This window comes from Mastacembelus armatus, chromosome 7, assembly GCF_900324485.2.
Source record: "Mastacembelus armatus chromosome 7, fMasArm1.2, whole genome shotgun sequence".
Taxonomy (NCBI): domain Eukaryota; kingdom Metazoa; phylum Chordata; class Actinopteri; order Synbranchiformes; family Mastacembelidae; genus Mastacembelus; species Mastacembelus armatus.
In genome coordinates, this window is record NC_046639.1 from 17,386,070 (window position 1) to 17,410,134 (window position 24,065).

The 24,065-nt window shown below is 44.4% G+C and overlaps 2 protein-coding genes across 3 annotated transcripts; both read left to right on the forward strand.

The window, feature by feature from the left end:
• Nucleotides 1-238: 238 nt before the first annotated feature.
• On the forward strand, nucleotides 239-15,252 carry otud5a (OTU deubiquitinase 5a). Of its 2 annotated transcripts, none has more exons than XM_026332707.1 (9): nucleotides 239-1,063; nucleotides 3,847-3,940; nucleotides 10,436-10,500; nucleotides 10,972-11,128; nucleotides 11,221-11,369; nucleotides 11,731-11,916; nucleotides 12,025-12,235; nucleotides 12,808-12,879; nucleotides 14,083-15,252. In XM_026332707.1, the coding sequence occupies exons 1-9, from the start codon at nucleotides 482-484 to the stop codon at nucleotides 14,214-14,216; spliced, it is 1,650 nt and encodes a 549-aa protein (XP_026188492.1). In that variant the 5' UTR covers nucleotides 239-481; the 3' UTR covers nucleotides 14,217-15,252. The 2 variants fall into 2 exon arrangements, with proteins under 2 accessions (XP_026188492.1, XP_026188494.1); XM_026332709.1 differs by having other exon boundaries at nucleotides 3,850-3,940.
• Nucleotides 15,253-18,631: 3,379 nt separating this feature from the next.
• Nucleotides 18,632-23,137, forward strand: pim2 (Pim-2 proto-oncogene, serine/threonine kinase). Its single transcript, XM_026333308.1, has 7 exons — nucleotides 18,632-18,866; nucleotides 19,309-19,409; nucleotides 19,576-19,626; nucleotides 20,493-20,701; nucleotides 20,942-21,111; nucleotides 21,437-21,613; nucleotides 21,709-23,137. The coding sequence occupies exons 1-7, from the start codon at nucleotides 18,809-18,811 to the stop codon at nucleotides 21,861-21,863; spliced, it is 921 nt and encodes a 306-aa protein (XP_026189093.1). The 5' UTR covers nucleotides 18,632-18,808; the 3' UTR covers nucleotides 21,864-23,137.
• The last annotated feature ends 928 nt before the right edge of the window (nucleotides 23,138-24,065 follow it).

The following is a 24,065-nucleotide window of genomic DNA, read 5'->3' on the forward strand; positions in this document are numbered from 1 at the left end:
AAATGTAATCTAATCTAATAAAAATCTAAATATGTCTATATATATATATATAAGTAAACACAGGGGTTCTTAATAAAATGGTTATTGCTTGTTATAGCAATGTTTTGGAACTCTGTCATAATGAATCGGGCTGATTCAGTACTTTAATCAAGCTGTGTTCAAATAAAAAAATTAATTTTATAATCATTCTCGGTATACGGCCTGACGTAAGACGCAACATTCTAACCAGGAAGTGACGTCGCGGCCGTCCGCCAGACTGTGTTGATGTTTTGGGGACTGGGCGGCTGAAGACGCTTTTTGTTTTTGTTCAACTAAACCGTCCAAAGGAGCCGAGTTGTCGTTTCTACCACCTGTTTCGGTTCGTTGAGAGCCTTAGCTCGGTGATTAGACTTAAAGGGCCGGGCCAGAGGCGACCGCAGCGAAGCATTTGATCTGGAAAGGGAGCACCCGTCACCCTCTGACCCCCTCCCCGCGCGCCACCATGACGATTCTCCCGAAAAAGAAGCCCAGCTCCGGGGTCGGCGTCTCGGACCACGCCGATGACAGTGACCGTCGGAGCGGTTCAGACCCTCACCAGCACCCGCATGCAGGGCGGACCGCAGCCCGACCGAGGGCTTCACCCCCGCCGTGGTCCTACCAGCCCGCTCCGCCCTCCGCGAGGGACGACAGGCGGAGCATCGAGGCGAGCTCCCGGCCGCAGCAGGCCTCTCCGCCGCCCGTGGGCTCTGTGTCCCCGGTAGGGCCGGGCGACGGTCGGGACAGCAGCGGCGGTATAGTGGCCGGGTCCCGCGGGGAGCTAGTCGTGTCGGCCGGCGTCGTCGGATGCGGCGGAGGCATCGGCGGCTGCTGCTCCGGGCCCGGGCTGAGCAAGAGGCGGCGGCAGGCGGGCACCTGCTCCGGTGCGGTGGTGGCGGCTCTGGCCGGTGGAGGCCAGCCTGGGGTGACCGGGCCGGGTGGAGTGGGGTCAAGCCAGGATACGGAGGAAGGAGCCGGGAACAATAGCGAGGACGAGTACGAGAACGCCGCCCGGCTGCAGTCCATGGACCCGGCGACCGTGGAGCAGGTAGGAGGCTAACGCTAACATTAGCAAGAAGCTAGCGCTAATGCTAGTGCGGCTAAACGGGTGAGATAAACAAACCGTGGTGGGTTTAGGGTCTGCCCAGGTAACGGAACATTTCAATGTAAAACACCAGCACGTTAAACAAATGTTATTTGGTAGTTTTAAAATGGTTTTTCACAGTGTCAGTCCTGTGGTCACGTGTTAAAACTACAGGTGTTCACGTCAAACATGGTTCAGGTCGACAGTCCGACTGTAGGTAACCATAGCAACAGTGCTGTTACCTGGCAGGTGAAGACGCGTGTGCGGGTCAGTAAACGTCTTGAATTTCATGTAGCGAATGTTTTCCCTTACCTGTGTGGAGGCAGCCAGGAGACAGCTCAGACAAAAAGCCTCCTGACTTGGGTCCAGATTCTAAGACCCCACAGTCCACCGCACTTTAAGGAACACACTGATTAGAATAAATTGCATTCAAGAGTCAGTTAATTGGTCTTTGGACAGTGAATTCATCTAATGAACAAATAGCTGTTTGAGGCCTGAAGAAAACAATCTGAGCACATTAGAAGTCTGGCTACCTGTCCTCTGCATGTTTAATTTGTTTTTAAGCTTGACATGGAAGAAAGGAGAGAAATGATCAGTTTATTAACTAATAAAAACATGATCAGCAGCTCTGTTGATTATTGATTAGTTTAGATGTGCTCACATGTTGTCTATCACAATGAACTGAACCTTTGGGCTTCAGACAAAACAGGACATCTGAAGATTGGCAGACATTTTTCAGTGTTCGGTCGTTTTATTGACTAATTGATAATGCAAATAATCACTGGCTGCAGCCGTACATGATCTGTGCATGAAGCTGCTCTGTTCTCTCAGCTTTGCTTCACATCAGGTCAGTTATTGAAGCTGAGAAATGCCCTTTGAACTAGGAGCTTCAGTGTTTGGATCAAGCAGTCCAGTGTCAGATTCGCTGTCAGACATGTTTATAGGGGAAAGAGAGGAACCTCAAGAGGTTTTACACTGAGGCTGGAAATGTGGTTAAAGCCTGCCCGGTCCGTCCTGCAAACCCCCCGGACTCAGGACTGGTGACGTGGTCAGCGCATCTTTGTTTTGTGTTGTCTCTTATTGTGTTGGCTGTTTGAAGTGGAAGGTTGTGATTCAGTTCAACTGTCGTCCAGGGACCATAGATGAACATTTCACTACGTGAAACAAGCTGTAAACAAGGTTTAGGCTCAGTGTTGGCAAATAGTCAAAGTCAGACTGGGCCACATTAAAATTCCTGATCCAGGTGTCCAGTCTGGTTGTCCTCAGTCTGTTTATTCTGTAAAGTGAAAGAGATGATGAAGCGATGAAAGCAGAAGTCTGCTAATACACAGTCAGCCCCATGAGGTCAGTGCACCAGGGTAAGCTGATGGTGCTGTTGGTTTTCTGTGTGAGTCAGAGGAAGGTGACGTGGTCCCCTTGACTCCACACTCACCTGGAGCTGTGTTTACACAGTCACACGCACCTAAGAGAAGAGAAGGGTTGGGCTGACTGGTCCAGAATGAATGACACTGAGTTTTATGAATGATCCTGCACTCTTGGCCTGCTGTGATTGGTTGACAGGTGACGGGTGTGTGTTTGTGAATGTCAAATAAAATATTGACGAGGAACAGAGTAAAACAGTTACAGAGCTTCACCTTTACCTGAAATCCAACCAGGGATCCAGTTATCTCTGCTGTTTTGATTGGTTATGAGCTGACTGGACATTTATTAACAAATGCCATCAAACGTTATTTCTGCAGCGGACTAAGATGAAAACTCTGCTTCTTTGTGCTGACAGGAAGCAGGATCAACCAATCAGCTTGCTTAATGCGCAGGTCTGTACAGTGTGTATTTGAGATTTCGGAGGTGTGTGTGCGCGTGTGCGTGCGTGCGTGCGTGGGTGTGTGTGTGTGTTAGCTCCTGTGTGACCTCTGGTTACTTCAAACCTTCCACCTTATTTGGAGCAGTTTTTTCTGAATTCCACTTTTAGTCTGGGGATGTGTTTGTCTCTTCACAGGAAGTGACAATGTCTTACGCTTCATGCACATCAGCACTTGGGGTTTTATCTACCCAGCACAGACAAAAATCTTTTACACACATTTAAACGGTCTTTTTGATTGCTGCTCTTTTCACTCTGATTTTTCTGCATCTACAAACTGAAAGCATGAAATCTGCTTTCAGAAACTCTATCCTGACAGTTTAAGGAGGCTGAGACGTTAAATTGGAGCAGGCGATGAGGAAAATAAAAACCGCTGGAGTCATTTAGGGTCATGTAGACAATGTTGGCGACCGGTTATTCCGTCAGTGACTTAAGAGACTGAATTTCTGCAAAATCATTTATTTAGCGCACCAGCATCACGACCTGAGCTCTCAGCCAATCAATGATCGAGCTTTCAGCTAACTTTTTTTCTTTATGGCGTGAGTGCAACTTTGTCCTCACACTGCTTCACATAACCAGATCATCTGGATGATAATTGTAATCCAGCTTTATTTATGTAGAACTTCTAAAAACACAGCTTCGACACTCAACAATATTGAACACATCAACATGCATATAAATACAAAATCACCTACATGTTAACCACAGGCATACCTGTACATGCATTCTAAGCCCTGTACGCCTGCGTGCAGACAGAAATCGAATGCCAACGCACAGAACGCCCGTACGTTGAACAAAGAGAGCTGTGTGTGACTGAACTGTGCAGCTGTGCAGCTCCAAGCGCCGGCCCGGGTCCAGTACTGAGCTGAGCCTGTGTTTGTGTCTTCAGCAGGAGCACTGGTTTGAAAAGGCTCTGCGGGAGAAGAAAGGCTTCGTCATCAAGAAGATGAAGGAGGACGGCGCGTGTCTGTTCAGAGCTGTGGGTGAGTGACAAACGCACACACCTGGGTTAGTCTTCACGCTGCAGTTCCTCTCCTCACCAGCAGCTGTCAGTGTCCAGCTGCTCTGCTCTTTTACTGTGAGCGCCTGTTGTTTTGTCTCTGCTCATTGTTTGAGATCAGGTGAACAGAATAATAGATGCAGCCTTCAGTGGCTCCTGGGTGTTACAGGACTGAGGTGTTAATGTCAGAGCCATGCTGCCTCTGGGCTTTTGCATCCAAACTACAAAAGCTTTTTTTCTCCTCTGTTTTTAACCCTGGCTGGAAACTTTATTTTTTCTTAGTTAAGTTGAGTTTCTGAAACTGTTTTATTTTTTATTTTTTTATTTTTTTGTATCTGTGTCTCTAATGTTCTTCAGTGTGCTTATAAAGTGGCTTTGCATACTGCACAGCTTTTATAAAATCAGGAAGCTTCACTGAGACTGGACGTCTTCCTTCAGGAGGTCTCTGTAAGGACGGACAGTGTCGAGTGGCATACAGGGTGTATTTCCCCATATCAGTAGGTAGTGACATTTTCCACAGTGAAGCTGACAACAGACATGCTCACACACAGCTGCATCGCTTTAGCAGGGGGCGCTCCCACAACGCTCTACTGTGTGTCAGGGTGACAGCTCAGGGTGATGCTGACACTGATGTGTCCTGGCTGTTTCAGATCTGTTGTCGTCCTGCTGACCTCAGACTAGTTCAGTTTTTCCTGCATTTCACTGGTCCAGTGCACGTTGACACTACAAGTCTTTCTGATCATTATTCTTCACCCCAAACAGCAACATGTGGTGAAACATGTTTGGCTTTAGTTTTAATGTAAATGTACTGGGTGTTAGGGCTCAGTGTGTGTGTACAGGTGTGGAACAGCTCTGCAGAAACTCTGTCCACCTCCACATGAAATGATTCCACCAGCAGCTGCTGTTGCCTCTGTTTTCACTATCCAAAGGGAGTGTTTAAAGTATGTGTGTGTTGATCAGTGTGTGTGTGTCGATCAGTCAAACAGACGCCAGCATTGTCAGACTGAAACTGTCCAACAGCTTATTCTCGTTTTCTCTCATTCGACTTCAACTTCTTCTCACTTCTAGTTTCACGGGCCTGTTTCTTTGCTCTATGTTGCATTTCACAGAAATCATCTGTCTGCTTAAACAAACGCACATAAACACTTCAAAAAGTGTTGTTTAGTGTTTGAGGTCTCACAACAGTTTTCACACCTAGCTGTCCACTTTCTGTTTCAGGTAGGCAGGTGTTTGTGTTTGTGTTTGTGTTTGTGTGTAGCTTGTATGACTTTACTCTGTGAGTCAAGTCAAGATTTCTAAAAATGTATTTAACCCAACATCACAAACCACTTTTCTGCAGCCTGAGGATACGTTGTCTAGGACTCATGTCTGTTTGAGGGTCAGCCATGGCTTGAGGGTTCAGGTTAGAACAGATTCATCTGTAATGAAAATAAGCCTCTAAAGCGGCAGAGTCAGTGTGTCAACCTGGCGCCGACTCCCAGAGCTGCTAACGAAACAATGTGGACCTGCGCTCTAGTTATCAGCGCTCTGAACTGAACCAGCAGAGTAAAGTTCAGATACTGTGTATGTGTGTGTCACAGCTACATACAGTAAGTCTGATGGTATTGAGCAACGTCTGATTGGACAGAGACGTGTTCCTGGCATGCTGATAACTCCCAGCATGCACTGCTGCTGCTCATGCTTTATCAGAGAGAATGGAGACAAAGAGTGTCTGAGTTTTACAGGTGTTCATAAAAGACCACCTCAGTTTGTGTTTTATCCCACGTTCACCAAACATTATCTGTCAGGTTTTTATTTCATATGAAACCTACAGCTGCTGACTGGTTAATCCCACATCTGAGTGTCCTTGAATGCCTCGACTAGAGATGGGTTTTGATTTTTATCCTTTTAAATCTGTATCCAATATTTAAATCTGCTGCACCTAATGTCACTGAGCCTCTACAGCAGGGATTGGCAAAGGGGGCAGCTTCTGAATACCTAACTACACCTGGTCCAGGTAATCAGGTGTAGGTGTAGGTGCCTTGTGGACTGGATATTGACATCTCTACTCTAACGGTTCTAATGAGTCCAAACAAACTCTCACCATAAGCCCGTCCTTACTGCTCTTGTCCCACCCATCTTTCCCTGTTTCTTGAAGCTACAACATGAACTACGGATGCCTGGTTGGGGCAAACTGTCCTAAAGGCAGCCTCCAGTCCAAAGCTAGGGTTTGCCGACTGATGAGTTATGGCTCTGCAGCAGCATTGACCAGTGAGGAGGTTCAGAGTTGTTTGGTATTCAGAAATGAGTCAGTGCTTCTCTGGTCATCAGCTGAGTCACATGATCAGCATGTCAGTCATGTGACCATGCTGACCGCTCAACTGAAACCATTTAAAATAGAGCTGCCACTGTTTCCTTAATGTTTTCATGGAGAAGTTAAACGGAGTCTGTGTCATTGACCTTTCAGCTCCCTGTCTGTTTTTTTTTGGTTGCTGTCACAGCAGAGCTTATCAGTCTGCACTGTGAGCTGTGCCGCAGGTAAAATCATCAGAATCAACCATGTTCAGCCTGTTTCTTCCCTCCAGGTTTTGCTCACAAAAGTGGCCCTGGGCCAGATCAGTCTTTCGACCTGCTGGTGTTCAGTGTGATTACTGATCCATGACCAGCAGTTATGCTGTAGATTTCATAAACACAGTAATGTGATGTTTTCACACCACAGGCAGTCAACAAACACACTTCACTTCTCAATTCTTAATTCTGCTGTTTGTGTGTTTGTTCCTTCCCATCCATGTCTGTCAGGGTCATGTATTCGGCTCTGTTGAGTTCCTAAACTGCCACCATGAACAGATTGATTGAACATGATTGAACTGAAATGTGAGCCACGTGGAACAAGAAGAACAACAACTTCATTTGTGCACAATTTCCTCCAAAGCTGCTCGTTCCCATATGGTCTTTCTAGTTTGGCTCCCATCAGAAGCTTCTCCATAAATGTCCATCAAATGTGAAGCGTCCTGGTCTCTCCATATATGTACGGAGGAGGGAGGGGGTTAAAGCCATGTGGTTGTTAAAACAACCACATGGATTTTGATCTGACCGTTCTGACAGCGCTCACACACTAACACATAGGAATCGGATCTAGGACCACATATTCAAGTGGCCCAGATCTGATCTGAGAACATCTGGTTTGGTCTGATCAGCTGTGATGTGGACTCAGCCATAACTACTGAAATGACAGAAACCTTCTGACATGGCCTGTGGTGACACTTTGGTTCGTTTGGACTTTTTCCTGTGTGAAAATAAACCAAACTGGGGGGGGGGGGCAGCAACAGGTGACAAAGTGCCTCACAAATCTGTTTATAATGTAATAATGTAGAAGAAGAAGAAGTACTTTATTAATCCCCAAGGGGAAATTAAATTGTTATTAAATTGAATATTATTTAAATTATATAAATTGATAGTAATTAATAAAGTAATAAAGCAATTAACTTGTATGTAGAAAAGTAATAAAGTAATTAATTGTTTTTGGGGGTTTGTAGTGTGTGTGTGTGTGTGTGTGTGTGTGTGTGTGAGTTATTGTGTTATTGTTTATATTATGGAATTATAGAGTCTTGCCTTTACACAAAGGCCACATGTTCAGTTTGAAAACTCCTGGTTTACAGCTGTGCATGAGTCAGTGAGTGCACGTGAAGACCAGTTGTGTGTGAGACCTCTGTCACACTGTCCTCTGACCTATTTTACTGTAATGCCACCGTCTGGCTCTGTGTCCAGACTGTGTTCACAGTACAGTGTGTGTAAAGTGGAATCTCCACGGTTTCGTCACCGGTGAGCTGCAGTCTGGGTCAAAACTGGGTTTAATGTGGACTTTCCTTTCAAGTCACACTGTGCACGTCTGCACAGAGCTCGTATTCAACACAATCCAGTCAGCAGCTTGTCAACAGTATTTACCACTGACCTCTGCCTCTTGTTTTTCTGTCTGGAGCTCTGCCTTGATTGTTCCTTCTACCGTTTTGTTCTCAGTCTTTATCTGCCATGACACGAACGCAGAGAGTGTGGACAAACCATGAGGGTCCACCGCACTGATAAATGGTAAAACCTGCCGAGTTCATCCACAGAAAAGGCTAGGGCACTTTACGCACTGCACCAGACTGCTTGAAGGGGTCGGAGGTCAGAAAAGAAAAGAGAAAACAAGTCATCCATTGTTTATTCTGAATTTTTTATCCTCGAACCTGTCCGTTAAAAAAGTTAAATAGGCCAATAGTGAAGTTGGGAGTTTGTACAAAACAAGCACTAAATACTATAATCTTGACCGGATCAATCATACCAATTATTTTCTGATAAATAAATACAATTTTTAGTCTTGATTTAGCCAGGGCCAACACGGGGGGTAAGTGGTTTGCACTTTTGCCTCACAGCAAGAAGGTTCCTGGTTTGAAACCCAGACCTTTTTGTATGGAGTTTGCATGTTCTCCCGGTACTTGCGTGGGTTTACTCCAGGTTTCCTCCCACAGTCCAAAAACATGTATGTCAGGTTGATTGGTGACTCCTTGCCCCGTAGGAGTGAGTGTGAGTGTGTGAGGTTGTTTGTCTCTATGTGGCCCTGTGATGGACTGGTGACCTGTCCAGGGGGTACCCCTGACTTTCACCCAAAGAGAGCTGGGATAGGCTCCAGCATATCGTTGTGACCCTAAACAGGAAAAAGCGGGTATAGATAATAGATGGATGGGTGGATGGAGGATTTGGACCAAGACAAAAGGGAGAAAGTGAGAACATCACTTCTCTAGCATCTTAGTTTTTCATCTTCAAAAAAAAAAAAAAAACAGGTAAAAATATTTGTTTATTCTGTGTTTTAGTGAACTACTGTACCCAGAATGCTCTGCTGTATGTGCTGTTGGTCAGGGTGGTGTCAGCAGCTGTGAGGTTCAGATAAAAACTTTATCAACATAAATGAGAAAATGAACAGGAACGACGCCTTCCTCAGCCCACCCCCTTCTCTGAAAAATGTCCAGCTGACCAATCAGAGTGCTCTCTGTGGTTTCCTGTGTGTGTTTTATTAATTCTGCAGAACTTTATCTGTTTCTCAGCAACAACTCACTTTTATTCCTCTCCTTGTCTCCTCATCTCCTCTCCTTATCTCTTTGTTTTGTCCTCGGCACATTTATGGACCGGACTTTGCCAGCACAGGGTAGAGGAGCTGGAATAACAACAGGACTGTGGGTAGCAGAGAATCATGGAGAGGGGTAGTATAGCTTAGAGACACCACAGGCTGGTTGCCTGGCTCTGGTTACCTGCGGGTACCACACTGGGTGGAACACCTGAGTTCTTTAGCTGTAAATTAATAGGAGACATTTAATGTGAAAATCCATGTGATAGTCTGTTTTTCCATACACTGAAGGTTGAAAACGGGACACACACACACAGCCTGGATTATGTGCTGGGACAGTCCCTGTGTGTGTTTGACACAGCTCTATGTTCCGTCAGGCATCACTCAGCAGCTTCACCTCCATCAACAGCACCACCACTAAATGCCTACACACACACACACGCACACTTCCTGCAGTGGTTTGCAAATGAGCATCACTTTGGTCCGATTTCCAGCAAGTCACATGACCTGTCACCGCAGCGATTCTCAGAACCCCCCCAACAACTTCCTTTTTCTCATCAGTGGTGTGTGTGTGTGTGTGTGTGTGTGTGTGCGCGAGAGAGAGAGAGAGAGAGAGAGATGGGGGTCCTCAGAAATAAGATTAATTTTCAGTGCAGATGCTTTGTGGCTCAGTAAGAAGAAAATTTCAGTCTACTCCTTTCATTTATTATTATTTTATAAATAATGTATGCCAGCGAACATGGCATTATACATCATAGCAATGTATTATTATTATTAAGTGTATTATTAATTACTGATCATGAGTTACTTAAATGTGCAGCACAGTGAACCCTGTAGAACATATAAAATGACTGCTCATCTTTTTCTTTTATTTCCAAAATCTTCTGGATATTTGAAAATGTAAATATTTTTTTCTTTTTCAAAGTTTCATTCAAAATGTCTCATTTCCCCCCGACATTCGTTCTTCCTGTATGTGTGTTATAGGTCACAATCCTACATGTGCACAGCTCTTGAAATGTTTGTGATGTCACAGATTAGCTGTGTCCTCTTGTAAAATCTGCATGTTGGCAGTCGGGTTAGGGAGCAAAGTTAATATGAGTGAAAGATGTGTGTGCAAGAAATATTGTTGATGTTTATGAAAATGGGTGAAAGATCAGATTTTTTTATTATATATAGATGTTTTATTATATATAAAGACGTAAGTGGGGTTAATAAGTTTAGCTTCAACCTGTACATTTTCCATCTGATATGTGTATTGATCAGCCTGATTGTTTTATTCAATTTGAACTGTTTATTTTTGTGATGCTCATCTCTGAGCATCCACAAGCTTTTAGTTTTAACCTCAACATGATTTATTTTCGGCAGCTAACCCAAACTCTCTGTGTCTGTCTCCCTCAGCTGATCAGGTCTATGGAGATCAGGATATGCACGAAGTGGTCAGGAAACACTGTATGGACTACCTGGTGAGTCACTCTGACATCTGACCCCACACTCAGCAATGAGCCAACAACATTTATGCAAAGAAGAGAAGGGGTTCCTCAGGCAGAGCAGGGACTGAAGGACTGAGTTCACAGCTGCTTCTCCTCACAGACCACACAAGGGAAGAAATAATGGCATCAAAACATGACTATCTGTAACTCTGAACAGGTTTTGATTTGAGGCCTGTGTTTAACACATATCTCAGGCTAAATAAAGACCTTTAGTTTAACATTACTTACTTTACTTACCCTGCCTGAGAGTGTCTGACAGTGCAGTTCATTTTGGGAAGCACCTTCAGGCTTTCTTGATTCATGTTAAGCACTGGGTCTCTTCTTTCCTCTTAATGTTCATTGGATCTGTCTGGGGACTGTTGAGCTCAGAGATCTTTTCTGTCACTCAGATTGTTAAAGCAGTTCGCCAGGTGTGAGTCAGTAAAAATGTTTCTCCTCCTGCAGATGAAGAATGCCGACTATTTCTCCAATTATGTGACAGAGGACTTCACCACATACATCAACAGGAAGAGGAAAAACAATTGCCATGGCAATCATATTGAGATGCAGGCCATGGCTGAGATGTACAACAGACCTGTGGAGGTGTACCAGTATAGCACAGGTGAGGCTGTGTCTGATAAGCCCTGCTTGCCCATCTTTATCAGCCAATCATGTCCCACCAACCTGACCCTCCTGCTCCTCCTCCTGCCACAGAGCCAATCAACACGTTCCATGGCATCCACCAGAACAATGATGAGCCAATCAGAGTCAGCTACCACCGCAACATTCACTACAACTCTGTGGTGAACCCCAACAAGGCCACGATCGGGGTCGGACTGGGACTGCCCGCCTTCAAACCAGGGGTATCAAACCTAGACACGCTGTTCATAATAAACCTCCAGAAATCCACTTAGAGATGAGGGGAAACACAGGCTGCAGAACTTCATTCAGAATCCTGCTGTTTTTAAATTTCTTTCAGTATCACAGTAATTCATCGGTTTACTACAAACAGCAGCTGGTCACAGTCCATTCTGCTGCTTCAATGAGACACTTTGACTAAATCAAAACAAACAGGCTATAAAACAGGTCTGAGCTAGTAGCTCACACCATCGCCACTCACTGACTTAACATTATCCTGTACCTAGGCAGGAAAAATGTTTACAGTAAATAGATACCTTGTGAACTGGTGTGTGCTTTAACTGACCATGAATACCTCCCCTCCAGTACGCAGAGCAGTCTCTGATGAAGTCGGCCATCAAGACGTCAGAGGAGTCGTGGATTGAGCAACAGATGTTAGAGGACAAGAAGAGAGCAACAGACTGGGAGGCCACCAACGAGGCCATTGAGGAGCAGGTGGCCCGGGAGTCTTACCTGCAGTGGTTGCAGGACCAGGAGAAACAGGCCAGACAGGTAAGGTGGTCACCTGTTTTCTTTGTGTGTGTCCAGTAAACTGAGGTGTACTGTTATAATTTGAACAGGAAAATGTTTCAGCCCACATCCATTTGTTTTGTTCATCAGCCCCGTAAGGCCAGCGCTACCTGCAGCTCGGCCACAGCGGCAGCTTCCAGTGGGCTAGAAGACTGGAGTGCCCGGTCGCCACGGCAACGTGACTCTGACCCCTCCCACTCCCACTCTGACCTCGCTACTGCTCCATCAACCAACAACAAGCCCCCGTCCCCGGCCGGAGCTGCACTCATCCTTAGCAAGCCCCCCTCCCCCTGCGCGCCAGGTAACGCACGCACACACACACAAGTATATCGTTCTGACTACAGCTGATATGTGCAGTGCTGAACCAATGAGGAAACAGTGAGATGTGTTTTCCCTCCAGAAACCTTCCCTAGGCAATATGAACTCCTCTGGCTAAATCTTCCCTGGAGGAACCTGGGGCTGAAAACTCGAATCTTTCATAGAAACAGACTTGGCCGCATTTCGTGATCCAGTTTCCAGTTCTTGAAATGTCCGTCTGCTGGCACGTTGTTTTGCTCTCAGTTTGTGGTCGATAATAATCAGGATGCCCAAAACAATGTCTAGTCTTGTTTTCATGTTACAGACTCATTTGCCTAATCTTCCTGAGGCTTTGTGCCTATTCTGGTTACGGCAGTCGCAGTTCACTGGAGGAAGTTTCATCCCTGGGAAAGTTCCTGGACATGACCTCTTATGAGTTTAAAGTTCCTGGTGGTTTTGGTGGGAATGCCCCTTTGAGCTGTGATGGATTATATGGTCATATGTACTGAACTAGTGAGGCAACGTGTCAATACCTGACTCAAGTGTTTGCACTGCTAACCTGTTGTCTGTGTGTAGGTCCCAGTAACCAGAGTCGTCACCATCTGGAGTACAGAGCCATCATGCAGGAAATGTCGCCGACAGCGTTTGGTAAGAAACACGTTTGTTGTAACCTTCACAACTAAATGTCTAACCCTGGCCCCTTTAACCTAACGCTGACCCAACCTGATCCCGAACTTATACCTGGTTCTAACCCAAACCCTTAAATCATGTCTCTACCCACAAACCGCCTTTTGAATGTGAGGATATACACACTACTAGTCTAAACGTTTTAGAACACCCCTTTTTCCAGTTTTTATTGAAATGTAAGCAGTTCAAGTCCAGTGAATAACCTGAAATGGTATCAAGGTATGGAGTAAACTGCCAGGGGTTACCAAGAACTGCAAATAATGTACATTTCACAGTTCCACAAAAATCTCTTCATACCATGTTAAAAACTTATACCTGTTCTGCAGCAAGGGAAGGAAATAAGCCTTAATAGTTGACGCTAATAGTTCCTGCAGGTGTGTTACTACACCCTCTAAGCAGTGTTTGGACAATATTGTTCTGCAGCAAGTGGTATACTGCTCTCATAATGCCAAGAAGGACAATTAAAGGCAGACAGACAGACAGAGCATCATAACCCTTAAAGTGCACGTCTTTCCTTCAAATAAACTGCTAAGAAAGCCCAGGTGTCAGTGAGTCCAGGGAGTCCTGGCAGACCCAAAGCCACAACAGCTCTGTCTCCAGATTTAAACCCCCATCGAGCTGGTTTGGGATGACCTGGACAGTAAGGTGAAACCTCTGCAACGTGGTTGGTTTCTGTTTAAAAGAGATTGCCACCAGTGTTGTACAAATGTATTTACCCCTGCCTGGCATGGTTGGAGAAACACTGGGCATTTTTAAAAACTATAAATGGTATGCAGAAGACAAATGAAAAAATGACCTGACACGTCAAAGCAGTCACCCTGCTTGTCGTGCAGCTGTTTGTGTTATTTGCTGTCAAACCGCGATATGAGTCACCAGGAAGTAGCCATGCGGAGCGCCGTGTGTGTGTGTGTGTGTGTGTGGGTGTGTGTGTGTGTGGGTGGGTGGGTGTGCGTGTGCGCGCGTGTGTGTGTGTGTGTGTGTGTGTGTGTGGGTGGGTGTGTGCGTGCGTGTACACGCACACGCGCGCGCACACTCTACCAGAAATATAGCAGGTTATCCTTTCATTTATGCCTTTATCTTGAAAGTTGTGTTGGCCTGTCCACCTCCTTTGGACAGATGGACACTTCTTCTCAGTGAGTCCCTGTGTGTGTTTGTGTGTATCAGGTCTGACAGACTGGGAGGACGATGAGATTCTGGCATCAGTGCTGGCTGTGTCTCAGCAGGAGTACCTGGACAGCATCAAACACCAGAGCACCGCCATGCACCGAGAGCGAGAGCCATCACCCGACAGCAGCTGATAACCAGCTGATACACATGCACCAACACAATGACCTTTGACCTCCTCTCCCCCCCCTCCCACACTGTCCTGACCCTTCCACCTCTGAAGAGATCGACCAGGGAAAAAATAAAACTTCAAAGAAAGAAATGCACACTTGTTTTTCTTCTCTTTCAACTCATCCGTTCATCACTGTCCCTCCTTCCCTGTTTCCTTTCCTTTCCCCTTTCAGCCTCCCCACTTTCCCGCCCTCCATCATCTTTGGTTGCTACTCAGACGGAGCTCAGTCTTAATGCAGTTGTGGGATCAGCTGTGACTGTAAGTGTCAACAGTTTTGGTCTTTTTGTTTTGGTGACCACAGTCGTCATAATCAGATTCATTGTTCTGGCCTTTCAGTGGCTTATCCGGACTGATAAACAGGATGTGATTTGGCAACAACTTAACACCTGGAGTCTTATGTCTACATTTTGAAGCAGGTACCTGCTAATACAGCTAACAGGCTGCTCTAACATTAGCTCGGTAGAATTGAGACAACCGGTCTAACCATGTCCCCCGGGCTGCCTTAGCTTGACTGATTCAGCGGTACCTACATGATGACTTGTGACTCAGCTTTGCTAAGGATACTTCCTTCTCAAAGCGAGGAATGTAAAGCAAAATGTACCAGGACAGCCAGGGAAGGCCGTGTTAGCCTGCAGAGCCCAGAGCATTAGGACTGGAGCTTAGTGACGACAGCAAAATTGGTTCTGGCTCAGCTTTTGAAGTTGGGAGCCATTTTGCTTGAGGATTGCTGATCACAGTTGAAAGAGAGGACCAACCAGCCTGTATCAACACCATGCAGGCTAATGTAGCATGCTCTTAAACAGGCAGGCTATCACCTGAAGTCTCACTGTGTTTTTATTGCCAGGTACTGCAAACATCCCCCGGTCAGTTCTGGTTAGCATTCCTCACAGAGCAGTGCTAATGACTGATGGCAGCTTGTTAGCTGTGTTAACATTCTTTGAGTTAGCATCTAAAGTGTAATGGTTTAAGCATAGCTTCCAGTAGCAAAGTTGAAAAAACCATACATTAGCGTGTGAGCTACGTTAGCACGCTTTTTAACGACGGTATTACCAAAAGTCTTATTCTGATTTAAAGCTAGTTCCTGCGATTTCCAGGTTTTCTAACATGGTTACCAGGCTACGTTAACAGTTAGTTCAGCTGCTAAGAGCTGCCCCCCCTCCCCATTGTTTCCACAGCTCTTACTGGCAGTCATTTTGTGTCGACCAATATTCATACTTTTTGCCCCTATCTGAGAAATTACACCACCAAGACCTTCCCCTTTCTCACTTTGGTCTTCCTCCTCCTGCTCTTCCTCCACTTCCTCCATCAGCATCATCATCATCAGACTTATTTAGCTGCATGTTTAATTGATCACGACCAATCTCATCATAGAGAAAATGTGACAAAAAGGAGAAAAAAATAGAGTTGTCATACTTATCCCCTTAATGGTTGATTATTATTGTTATTATTAATAATATAAGTTTGTTTTATTTTATTTTCTCATTTGGGACGAACAGAGCCTTTTTTTTCTTGGAATAAAAAGAGGAAAATGTTTCTGAAAACAGTGTTTGGGAGGTTTATTCTGCACACAAACATGCTGAACTACATTCTGTCTGTGGATGGATAACTGAAGGGGGCCCAAAATGCCAGGGGCCTCTAGTTGGAACACCTGAAATGGTGACTTAAGTTTTTCTGTTGAAAGGTCAACTGACAGAAAATCTAATCCTTCTTTTCTCTCCTCTGTTGTCTGCCTTCAAAGAACATCCTTTCATGTTTTGCCTTATTCACAGAATCTTCTTTCTTAATGTTCTTCCCATCTCCATTGCTCCTCCCTCCTTTCTTCCTTCTCTCTTTCTTTTTTAGACCAGCTTTAAGTTCTTTCCAAACCTCCTGAGAGGTTTCCTGGGTGGAACTGTGTCTTTTGGTTTGATTAAAGCTAAAATAGTTTGTTCACTGCTGCTGATTTGTAAATACTAAGCTGGACTTTTATTGAGAAAACAGCAGGTGAGCTACACATGACACATCTACAAGCAAAAGACAGTTCAGATAAAGAATAAAATTTCATTCATATAAATATAAGAAATATTCAATGCAGTACAAGGCTAATAGTCTGTTACCATCACAGGATACAGCCTCACAGTGAGTCTTTCTATATCCGCTGTCCTATTTTCCATTTTCTCCTTTTATACGTTAGTTCTAATTTAGCCTTTAATTGGAATGTTTCTTCTGTCTGTTATGGAAATTCATGTGAAAGTCAAAAATAAACTCAACAAACTAAAAAAAAAAAGAAGTGTCAGGACTCCTCTCTTTCCTTTAAATAAAACCAAACTGCGTGGACTGTTCTCAGAAACATCAAAGAAATTATAAAGAAATTAAGTTGCTGTGTCTTTGCGCAGAAGGCCAAACTTTTCTGCACAGCCGTGTGAACATGAAAAAGTATCATTTCATCTAAATCCGGCCAGCAGCCTTTTACCAAGAACTCTTGTGTCTGCTGAGCTCAGCCTATTCTGGTCACTTCTTGTAATGACACATTTCTTCTGACAGGAAGGGGAAACTGAGCTGCTGCTCAGGTATTAGATGAGCTCGCTGACAGCAGAAAAAAAAAAAAAAAAAAAAAAAATCAGATGTAATAAAAGGAAGGCTGAGATAAAATGTGGCCCAGAAAACAAACTGCTACAATAAAGTTCCGCTTTATTCAGGATATTTAAAACATTTGTCTGAAATCTGTCCTGCATCCCAGTGTGCACACTGTGTAACAAACCCAAAACAACAGACCTTTAGTTCATGACCTTTAAACACTGAACTGTTTAATCCAGTGTTTAATCAGTTCATAATTTTAGCAGCTGTGGTCACAGAAACAGAGGAGGGATTATGCTGAAACAAGCAAAAACAGGACACACAAACTGCTCAACTGTAGTTATTTTGTGTCTGTGGTCATCTGTGTCTCTTAGGTTGTTCTGCATCTTTATAGCTAATTAGCATGGCTTTATAGTTGTTTTGTGTGGTTTTGTAGCTGTGTCGTGTGTCTTTTTAGTTGTTTTGCATTTCTTTGCGTCTTGCATGTTGCAGTTACGTCCGTGTGCCGTTGGACCTCCAGATATCCGTTTAATGTGTCGTGTCTTTTCATATTTTGAGCTTTTTTGTAGTTCTGCTTTTGAATCCCTCTCAGGTCCTTTGATCACCTTGCAAACCAGAACTCTCAGCCCCTGTAAACAAGCTTTTGGAAAGTATCCAAAGTGCTGAAGGTGGATCTGGAACCGCTTGACGCTCTTGAAGAAGTTTCACCTCTGTGACTGGTGAATCCCAGGCATTTAACTTCTGTAGTGTGATAGACACATTAAGGGCCACATGTCGTCGCTCCCCCACGCGGCCGTCTTGTGACCCTGTAAATGTTAGCTGAAAGGTGGGGGGGCTGCTCTGTGGGGGTCCAGTCTCTGTCTCCACTTCTAAATGTTGTGTTCAGGCCATTGAAGACCTTTTCACAGCTTCTGGGCTGCAGGTTTATCTGTGGCTGGATAACTGAAGGAGGGTGGGGCCCTTTAACATGACTGTGACCAGGGGCCCGTCTGTGCAGTAATGTATAACAAAAGAGCTTCAATGGCAGCGCTTTTCAGGAAGAACCATAGTGTTAACCATGATTTTAAATGTCTATATATAGGAGGTCTGGTCCTCACTGTCTGTTTAGGCTGTTTGAGGGTTTAAGTTAGGACCATCTTTATGGTTAGGGTCGGGGGCTGGAGGTTGGACCAAGACCCACAGAAAAAAACTCTTATATTTAGATGTCTATGTCTAGTGTTTTCTAGTTTGAATCTCTTTGTACTAGTTTTGTATTTCCGTTTGGTTTGTTTTTGGGTAATTTGCTTTTCTTTGTACTCACTTCAAATGATTTTGCTTAATGTTTGTTATTTTGCTTAATCCTTCTGAGTGGATTCACTTTGGTCTCATTTTGCATCTCTTTGTGGTCATTGTTTGCAATTTCTTTACCAATTTCTTTTTTTTTTTTTTTTTTTTATAATCATTTGACTTGTTTGACTTCATGCAGATGCTGTGGTCAAGGGGCCTGGGGCCGGAAACCCCCAGGGGGCCACGGTCCCAGGGGACATCCACAGGTTTGAGGGCGCATTATGTCTGTGAGGGTCCTCACAAAGATAGAACTACAACAGTGTTATTTGTGTTTCTCGTAAGCAGTTCCTATTTCCTTTTCTCGTTGCTCTGAATTCCACGAATTCCTCTCGCGGGATTTGAATATTCATGAGAAACCGCTGCTTGGGTCTGGTTGGCGGGATCGTTCAAAACATTGTGCACACGTCTAATCGCTGATTGGACAGCAAAGGCTGGATGGGCGGGGTCAGACAGGAGGAGTATAAATTCAGAACAAAACATTAACGTAAGGTAGAGTTCATGCAGTCTGGGCTGAAGGTGCCTGCTTTAACTGGATCACGGAACTTTTAGAGCGGTTTTATTTGCAGGAAGTGCATTTTAAAAACGGCAGCATCCGTCGGGTTAAGTCCGAAAGTGTTTGAAAACAACTGGGATGGATTTTATGAGCTCGTACTAACTGAAAGCTTCGAGAAAATGCTGGTCCAAAGAGCCGCGGAGCCTCATGTGGAGAAGGAGGTCCGGGGGAAAAAAGGTAAGAACAAAAGAAAACATAGATCGACTGTTCTTATGTCAGATAAACCAGGTCGGTGATCGCAGTTTCACCGACATACCAACTAGCGTTAACCGGTCTGTTAGTTAACTACTGACATACTACGTTGGTCGGCAGACTCCAACCAGATTTCATTCAAAAAGTGACATTTTTTACGGGTCCGTCTCCACGGTCCGGTCACTATCAGGTCTTCACAACAGGTAAACAGGTCTCAGTCAAACGGACCGAAAGAGGCTTTTTAAATATGGGCCAACTTTTAGCTGAAACTGCTTTCGGTTGCTGATCGCTTAGTTTAGTTCTCAGCAGGGCGCCAACGGGCACCACAACAAACAAACAAACAAACTGCAGGTGTGTTGCAGCTGTTTGTTTGAGCCTTTTTTTCCCCAGTCTGATGTGACTTTTCTCTGTGTTTTCCGTCTCTCAGGGAAGGAGTCGTTCTGCGATCAGTACTCCTGTGGTTCTCTGCTCGGCAGCGGTGGTTTCGGGTCGGTGTTTTCAGGACACAGGCTCTCTGATGGACTGCAGGTCAGACCTCTAACCTTTCATCAAACTCACGTCTGTGTGGTTTCACCTCTTATGGTTCATGTTGGAGTACGCTCACATGTGTTCTAGATTTCCTGTCTTTCTGTGCGGCAGCTGTCCCTGAAATTCAACCACACTTTCTGTCCTGTGTTTGCTGTTGTATGTCCAGGTCGCCGTTAAACAGATTTCCAGTGACAGAGTTCAGCAGTGGTCCCGACTGGTGAGTGACTTTTCATAGTTTAAGATTATAGAGAAAAAATGTCCGTCCAACAAGGCGTCTTCAGGTGTTTGTTTTATCCCGAGCAAACATCCAAAGCACATCAGCGGAACACACATCGAGAGGTGGATGAATAATAATAATAATCAGGCGCATTAGCAGTGTGTTCGTCAGACCTCAGGTCAGCTCTGCCCTCTGCTGGACAGGCAGGTGAATTACAGCCGTGGGTGGGGACCGTCCTCCGGTTCCCACGGAAATCTGTGACATCACGGTTTGGTTACTAAACCGTGATGTGGGATTTCCCATCACGCAGTAACAAGCTGTTTGCTTATTCATCACAGGTTTAACTGGGGATCCCCCCTCACAAAAACACCTAGAACACACCTGCAGACTGATTATGGGCAAAAAACTCCCAGAGGCACCAAAGAAACAAAGAGTTGTAACATGAAACTGTTTTTATTAGATCTGTGTGGTCAGAACATCAACTTTGTTCTTTCCACAATATTTGTTCCTTAGGGAGCCAAAGATAACTTTTGAAGTCAGGGTGAGATGTTTAATCAATCAACAGAAAATGAATCAAAATACGTTTCTGTGTTTTTTGAAGCAAAGAGTCCACAGTCAGATCCTGAAGAACTGACAATGGGTTAATCCTTAAACGGAACCTGTGGGTTTGGGCCTGTCGCTCAGACAAAACAAGACTTTTGGACCAGTTTCTGACAATAAATCAGAAAATCTGAAACATTAGAACCAATAGTAGTAAAAGGTTTAATGGAGTATAAAGAGTAATAGAAGTAATAATACTACTATTACTAAGTAGTGTTTTGCTGCAGTGCACATGATGTGTAACCTTCCTTTCTGGTCCCCCTCAGCCAGACGAGGTCGACCCTGTTCCCATGGAAATTGCTCTGCTCCAGCAGCTGTCGGAGGTTGGGGGCCACAGGGGCGTCATCCGCATGCTGGACTGGTTTGAGATGGAGGGGCAGGGCTTCTTGCTGGTGCTGGAGCGGCCGCCACAATGTCAAGATCTGTTCGACTTCATCACTGAGAGAGGAGCACTGCCCGAGGGACTCGCACTCAGGTTCTACTCTGTTCTACTGGATTCTCTTCTGCTGGATTCTACTTTATTCTGTTCTGCCGGACTCTACTTTCTTCTGTTGAACTGGAACCTGCTCTTTTCTACTGGACTCTGCTTTATTTTTTTTTATTGAACTCTGTTCTGCTGGGCTCTGTTCTGCTGACCTCTATTTTAATGGACTCTGATCTACTGGACTATACTGTGTCTAGTGAGTTAAAGCTCTGTTCCTTTTGGTTCCCTCAGGTTTTTCCGTCAGATCGTGGAAGCGCTGCAGTTTGTGCATGCTCACGGTGTTGTGCACAGAGACATCAAAGACGAGAACATCGTGGTCGACATGAGGACACTGGAAGTCAAGATCATCGACTTTGGCTCTGGAGCACCACTCAAAGACACACCGTACAACGAGTTTGAAGGTATGGAGGTGCAGAGCCAGTTACACCTTAAATCTTGTTCACTTTGCAGAATGTTCTCTAAGTTAATTATGTACAAATTGCTGCGACTCAATTAAATTGTTTTAGAGATTTTAGGTAAAAAAGCTGAAAGTTAAGTTTCCAGCTTTTTGTTATCACAGTAAACACTGTCGATTACATCAAACATTTGAAGACATTACTTTAGGATCACACTTATTTTTCTGACACCATCGGTAAAATGAGCCAATGAATTGATAGTGAAGAGCAGTTAGTTTGGCCACAGACTTGATTTGATTCTAGCCTGTCTCCTTGTCTCCTCCGTCCTCAGGTACTCGGGTCTACAGTCCTCCTGAGTGGATTCAGTTTCAGTCCTATGAAGCTGTGCCTCTCACCGTCTGGTCCCTGGGGGTCCTGCTCTTCGATATGGTCTGTGGTGACATCCCATTCGAGCGTGACCAGGAAATTGTCAGGGCCACACCCATTTTTACCCGGCGGGTCTCTAAAGGTGAGTCCATGCTCCATCTACCTCTTTTCCTGTGAAGCCTGATTGGTTTAAATTAGAACCATGTTCTGATATCCCCTTGGCTCTCATCTCCCCAGAATGCCAGTCTCTAATTCGCTGGTGTCTCTCATACCGTCCGGGGGAGCGGCCGACACTTGAGGATATCCTGTCTCATCCCTGGATGGAGGGAGGGGAGGAGGAGGGAGGAGACCTGCAGGAGGAGCACAGCTCTTTACCCAGCCAGTCCCTTTAACCTGAAGACAGAGTGTCACTGTGCTCAAGCAGGGCAGCGACACAATCTCACTGGACTGAAGTTCTCAGTGAATGTACAGGGACTTTTTCTCCGTCCTGCTTTGTCTCAGGTCTGAAAAGCCCAAGTCTATACAGGCGAAGTCAAAGACAGTGAGTCTGTAAGCTTAGCCACGTTTGATGTGGCCACACTGACTTCCTGTTTGTGTATTTATTGAGCAGAATATTTATTAACAACAGGTCTGTTTTTAAGAGAACTGGGTGCGGTTCTTTGCACTTTGTCAGTCCAGTTCTGGCTCCATCAATGTCGTTGTTCCACCGTTGTTGTTTGGTGGCATGTTAGGAAAATGGAGAAAGCGTCATGTGGTTTGTGTGCTTGGAGAGTGCAGGGGAGCAGACAGTTGATCACCTGTAGAATCTCAGGTGGTCTGTCAGGCAATACACTCCCAGACAGGCACACCGCAGCGTTTCAGCCTGTGAGGTTTTTATCAGGCGAACGACACCTGTGGTCACTTGATTAACTCCGAGTTATTCGCTTTGTTGCATGTCAGAAGATGGTGACAAACTCTGGCTCAAAGTCCTGATGATGGGAACCTGGACTGGGAGGATCAGTCGTGTGTTTGACAAATAACAAAATTACTGACAGTAGTTTTGATTATTTCAGCAGGTGAAAGAGTTAATGCAAGTGTCCTTCAAGAGGTGCAGCTGATTTCTGCGATACTCATTAATACACATGAAGTATAGAGTTTTGGATTGGATGCTTTCTTCATTTTCCTCATGTCCACATCAGACGCGGAATCATTCTAGGAATCACCAGTTACACTCCAGTAATTTACTTTGAAAGTTTACAGGAAGTTCTCTAGAAATTAAGTGACATGTAAAATGATGTTTAACTACATAGCTGAAACACATTACAGTCTGATCCCAGGTCAGTTTTCAGCTTGTCAATATTTAGTTTGACATTAAAGTCAGAATCTTAATTTAATGTTAGAAGACAAATATTTATTTTTCTTTTTGTCCGTTTTCACTTTGACTTTTAAGTGTAAGTTTCCTTCGGCACGGTCGGTTGTGGGGACGTTCCAGGTTCTACTGTGGTTCGTGGTGATCCAGGTCCTGTTGGGATGTGATGTCACTGTAAATACTTGTGTATTTTCTTTGTGGTTTAAGGATGGAAGTGGCTCACAGTCACTTGTTTCAGTTTATTTACATTAAATAAGAATCTATGGATCCAAAGAAGAAAAAAAAGGTCCGACTTTTGAATAAAAGTTTGTCACTTGATCACATGGTGTCCTGACTTTTTCTGTGTGAATGATGAAGCAACCTCATCAAAAACATTGAAAACTATAATTTCGAGTTCAAGATACTAAAAACTTTACTCCTTCATTAACAAAACCAGATTCGAGAACAGTGGATGTTTTTATTCTTATTTCCTTATTTGGTCAATGAAAACTCACAAAGAGGCTCCACACCACTGACGGAGTATATGAGACTACAGTCGTTGCTCCACACACACACACACACACACGTGTTTCCTTCTGTATAGACACAAACGTCTCACAGCCTGAGCCTCAAAAGCTCTGGAAAGTCTTAATCAGAGGATGTTGAGTTTTGAATATTTGGTCAAACTGCTGTTTCTAAGGTGAAGAACAAACTTTCACATTAATGAAAATATTTCCCCACATCAATGTAAAATGATTGACAATAATTTCAAAATAAAAGCTCTTCAACACACTGAAAACCTGCAAAATATCAAAATCTCTGTTTCTCTGAAACACCCTCCACGTTTCTCACAGGTGACAGGTGTTTACCCAGCATCCAACAGGACTCCTCCCTATTCAACCTGAAGGAGAATACAGGACCAGAGGTCTCACTCTGACTGTTTATTCAGAAGTCATAATCACAGAGTACAATTAAGTTTATTTCTGTTATGTAGGAGTTTTTGATTGATTGGTGGGCTAATTAAATGACGTATTTAATAAAAAATGGTTTTAACAGCTGTGAGTGAAGCATGTCTGCATACAATTTACTTTCATTAATGAATAAAGCAAATAAAGGTTTTGAATTTGTACATTTAAATATGTGAACATGGTATTTTATAGTGATTACACCAATAAAGCACATTTATTGAAGTACTGACTTAAGTACACTTCTGACTGGCTGACAGGCTGTTTCCATTTCTGTACTTTATACTTTTTCATTTTTCAGA

Coding starts and splice junctions, on each gene's coding strand:
- otud5a (XM_026332707.1), top strand. CDS start 482: ATGACGATTCTCCCGAAAAAGAAGCCCAGCTCCGGGGTCGGCGTCTCG. Junction 1,064..3,846: donor ACCCGGCGACCGTGGAGCAG/GTAGGAGGCTAA, acceptor TTGTGTCTTCAG/CAGGAGCACTGGTTTGAAAA. Junction 10,501..10,971: donor AACACTGTATGGACTACCTG/GTGAGTCACTCT, acceptor CTCCTCCTGCAG/ATGAAGAATGCCGACTATTT.
- pim2 (XM_026333308.1), top strand. CDS start 18,809: ATGCTGGTCCAAAGAGCCGCGGAGCCTCATGTGGAGAAGGAGGTCCGG. Junction 21,112..21,436: donor ACCGTACAACGAGTTTGAAG/GTATGGAGGTGC, acceptor CTCCGTCCTCAG/GTACTCGGGTCTACAGTCCT. Junction 21,614..21,708: donor TACCCGGCGGGTCTCTAAAG/GTGAGTCCATGC, acceptor TCATCTCCCCAG/AATGCCAGTCTCTAATTCGC.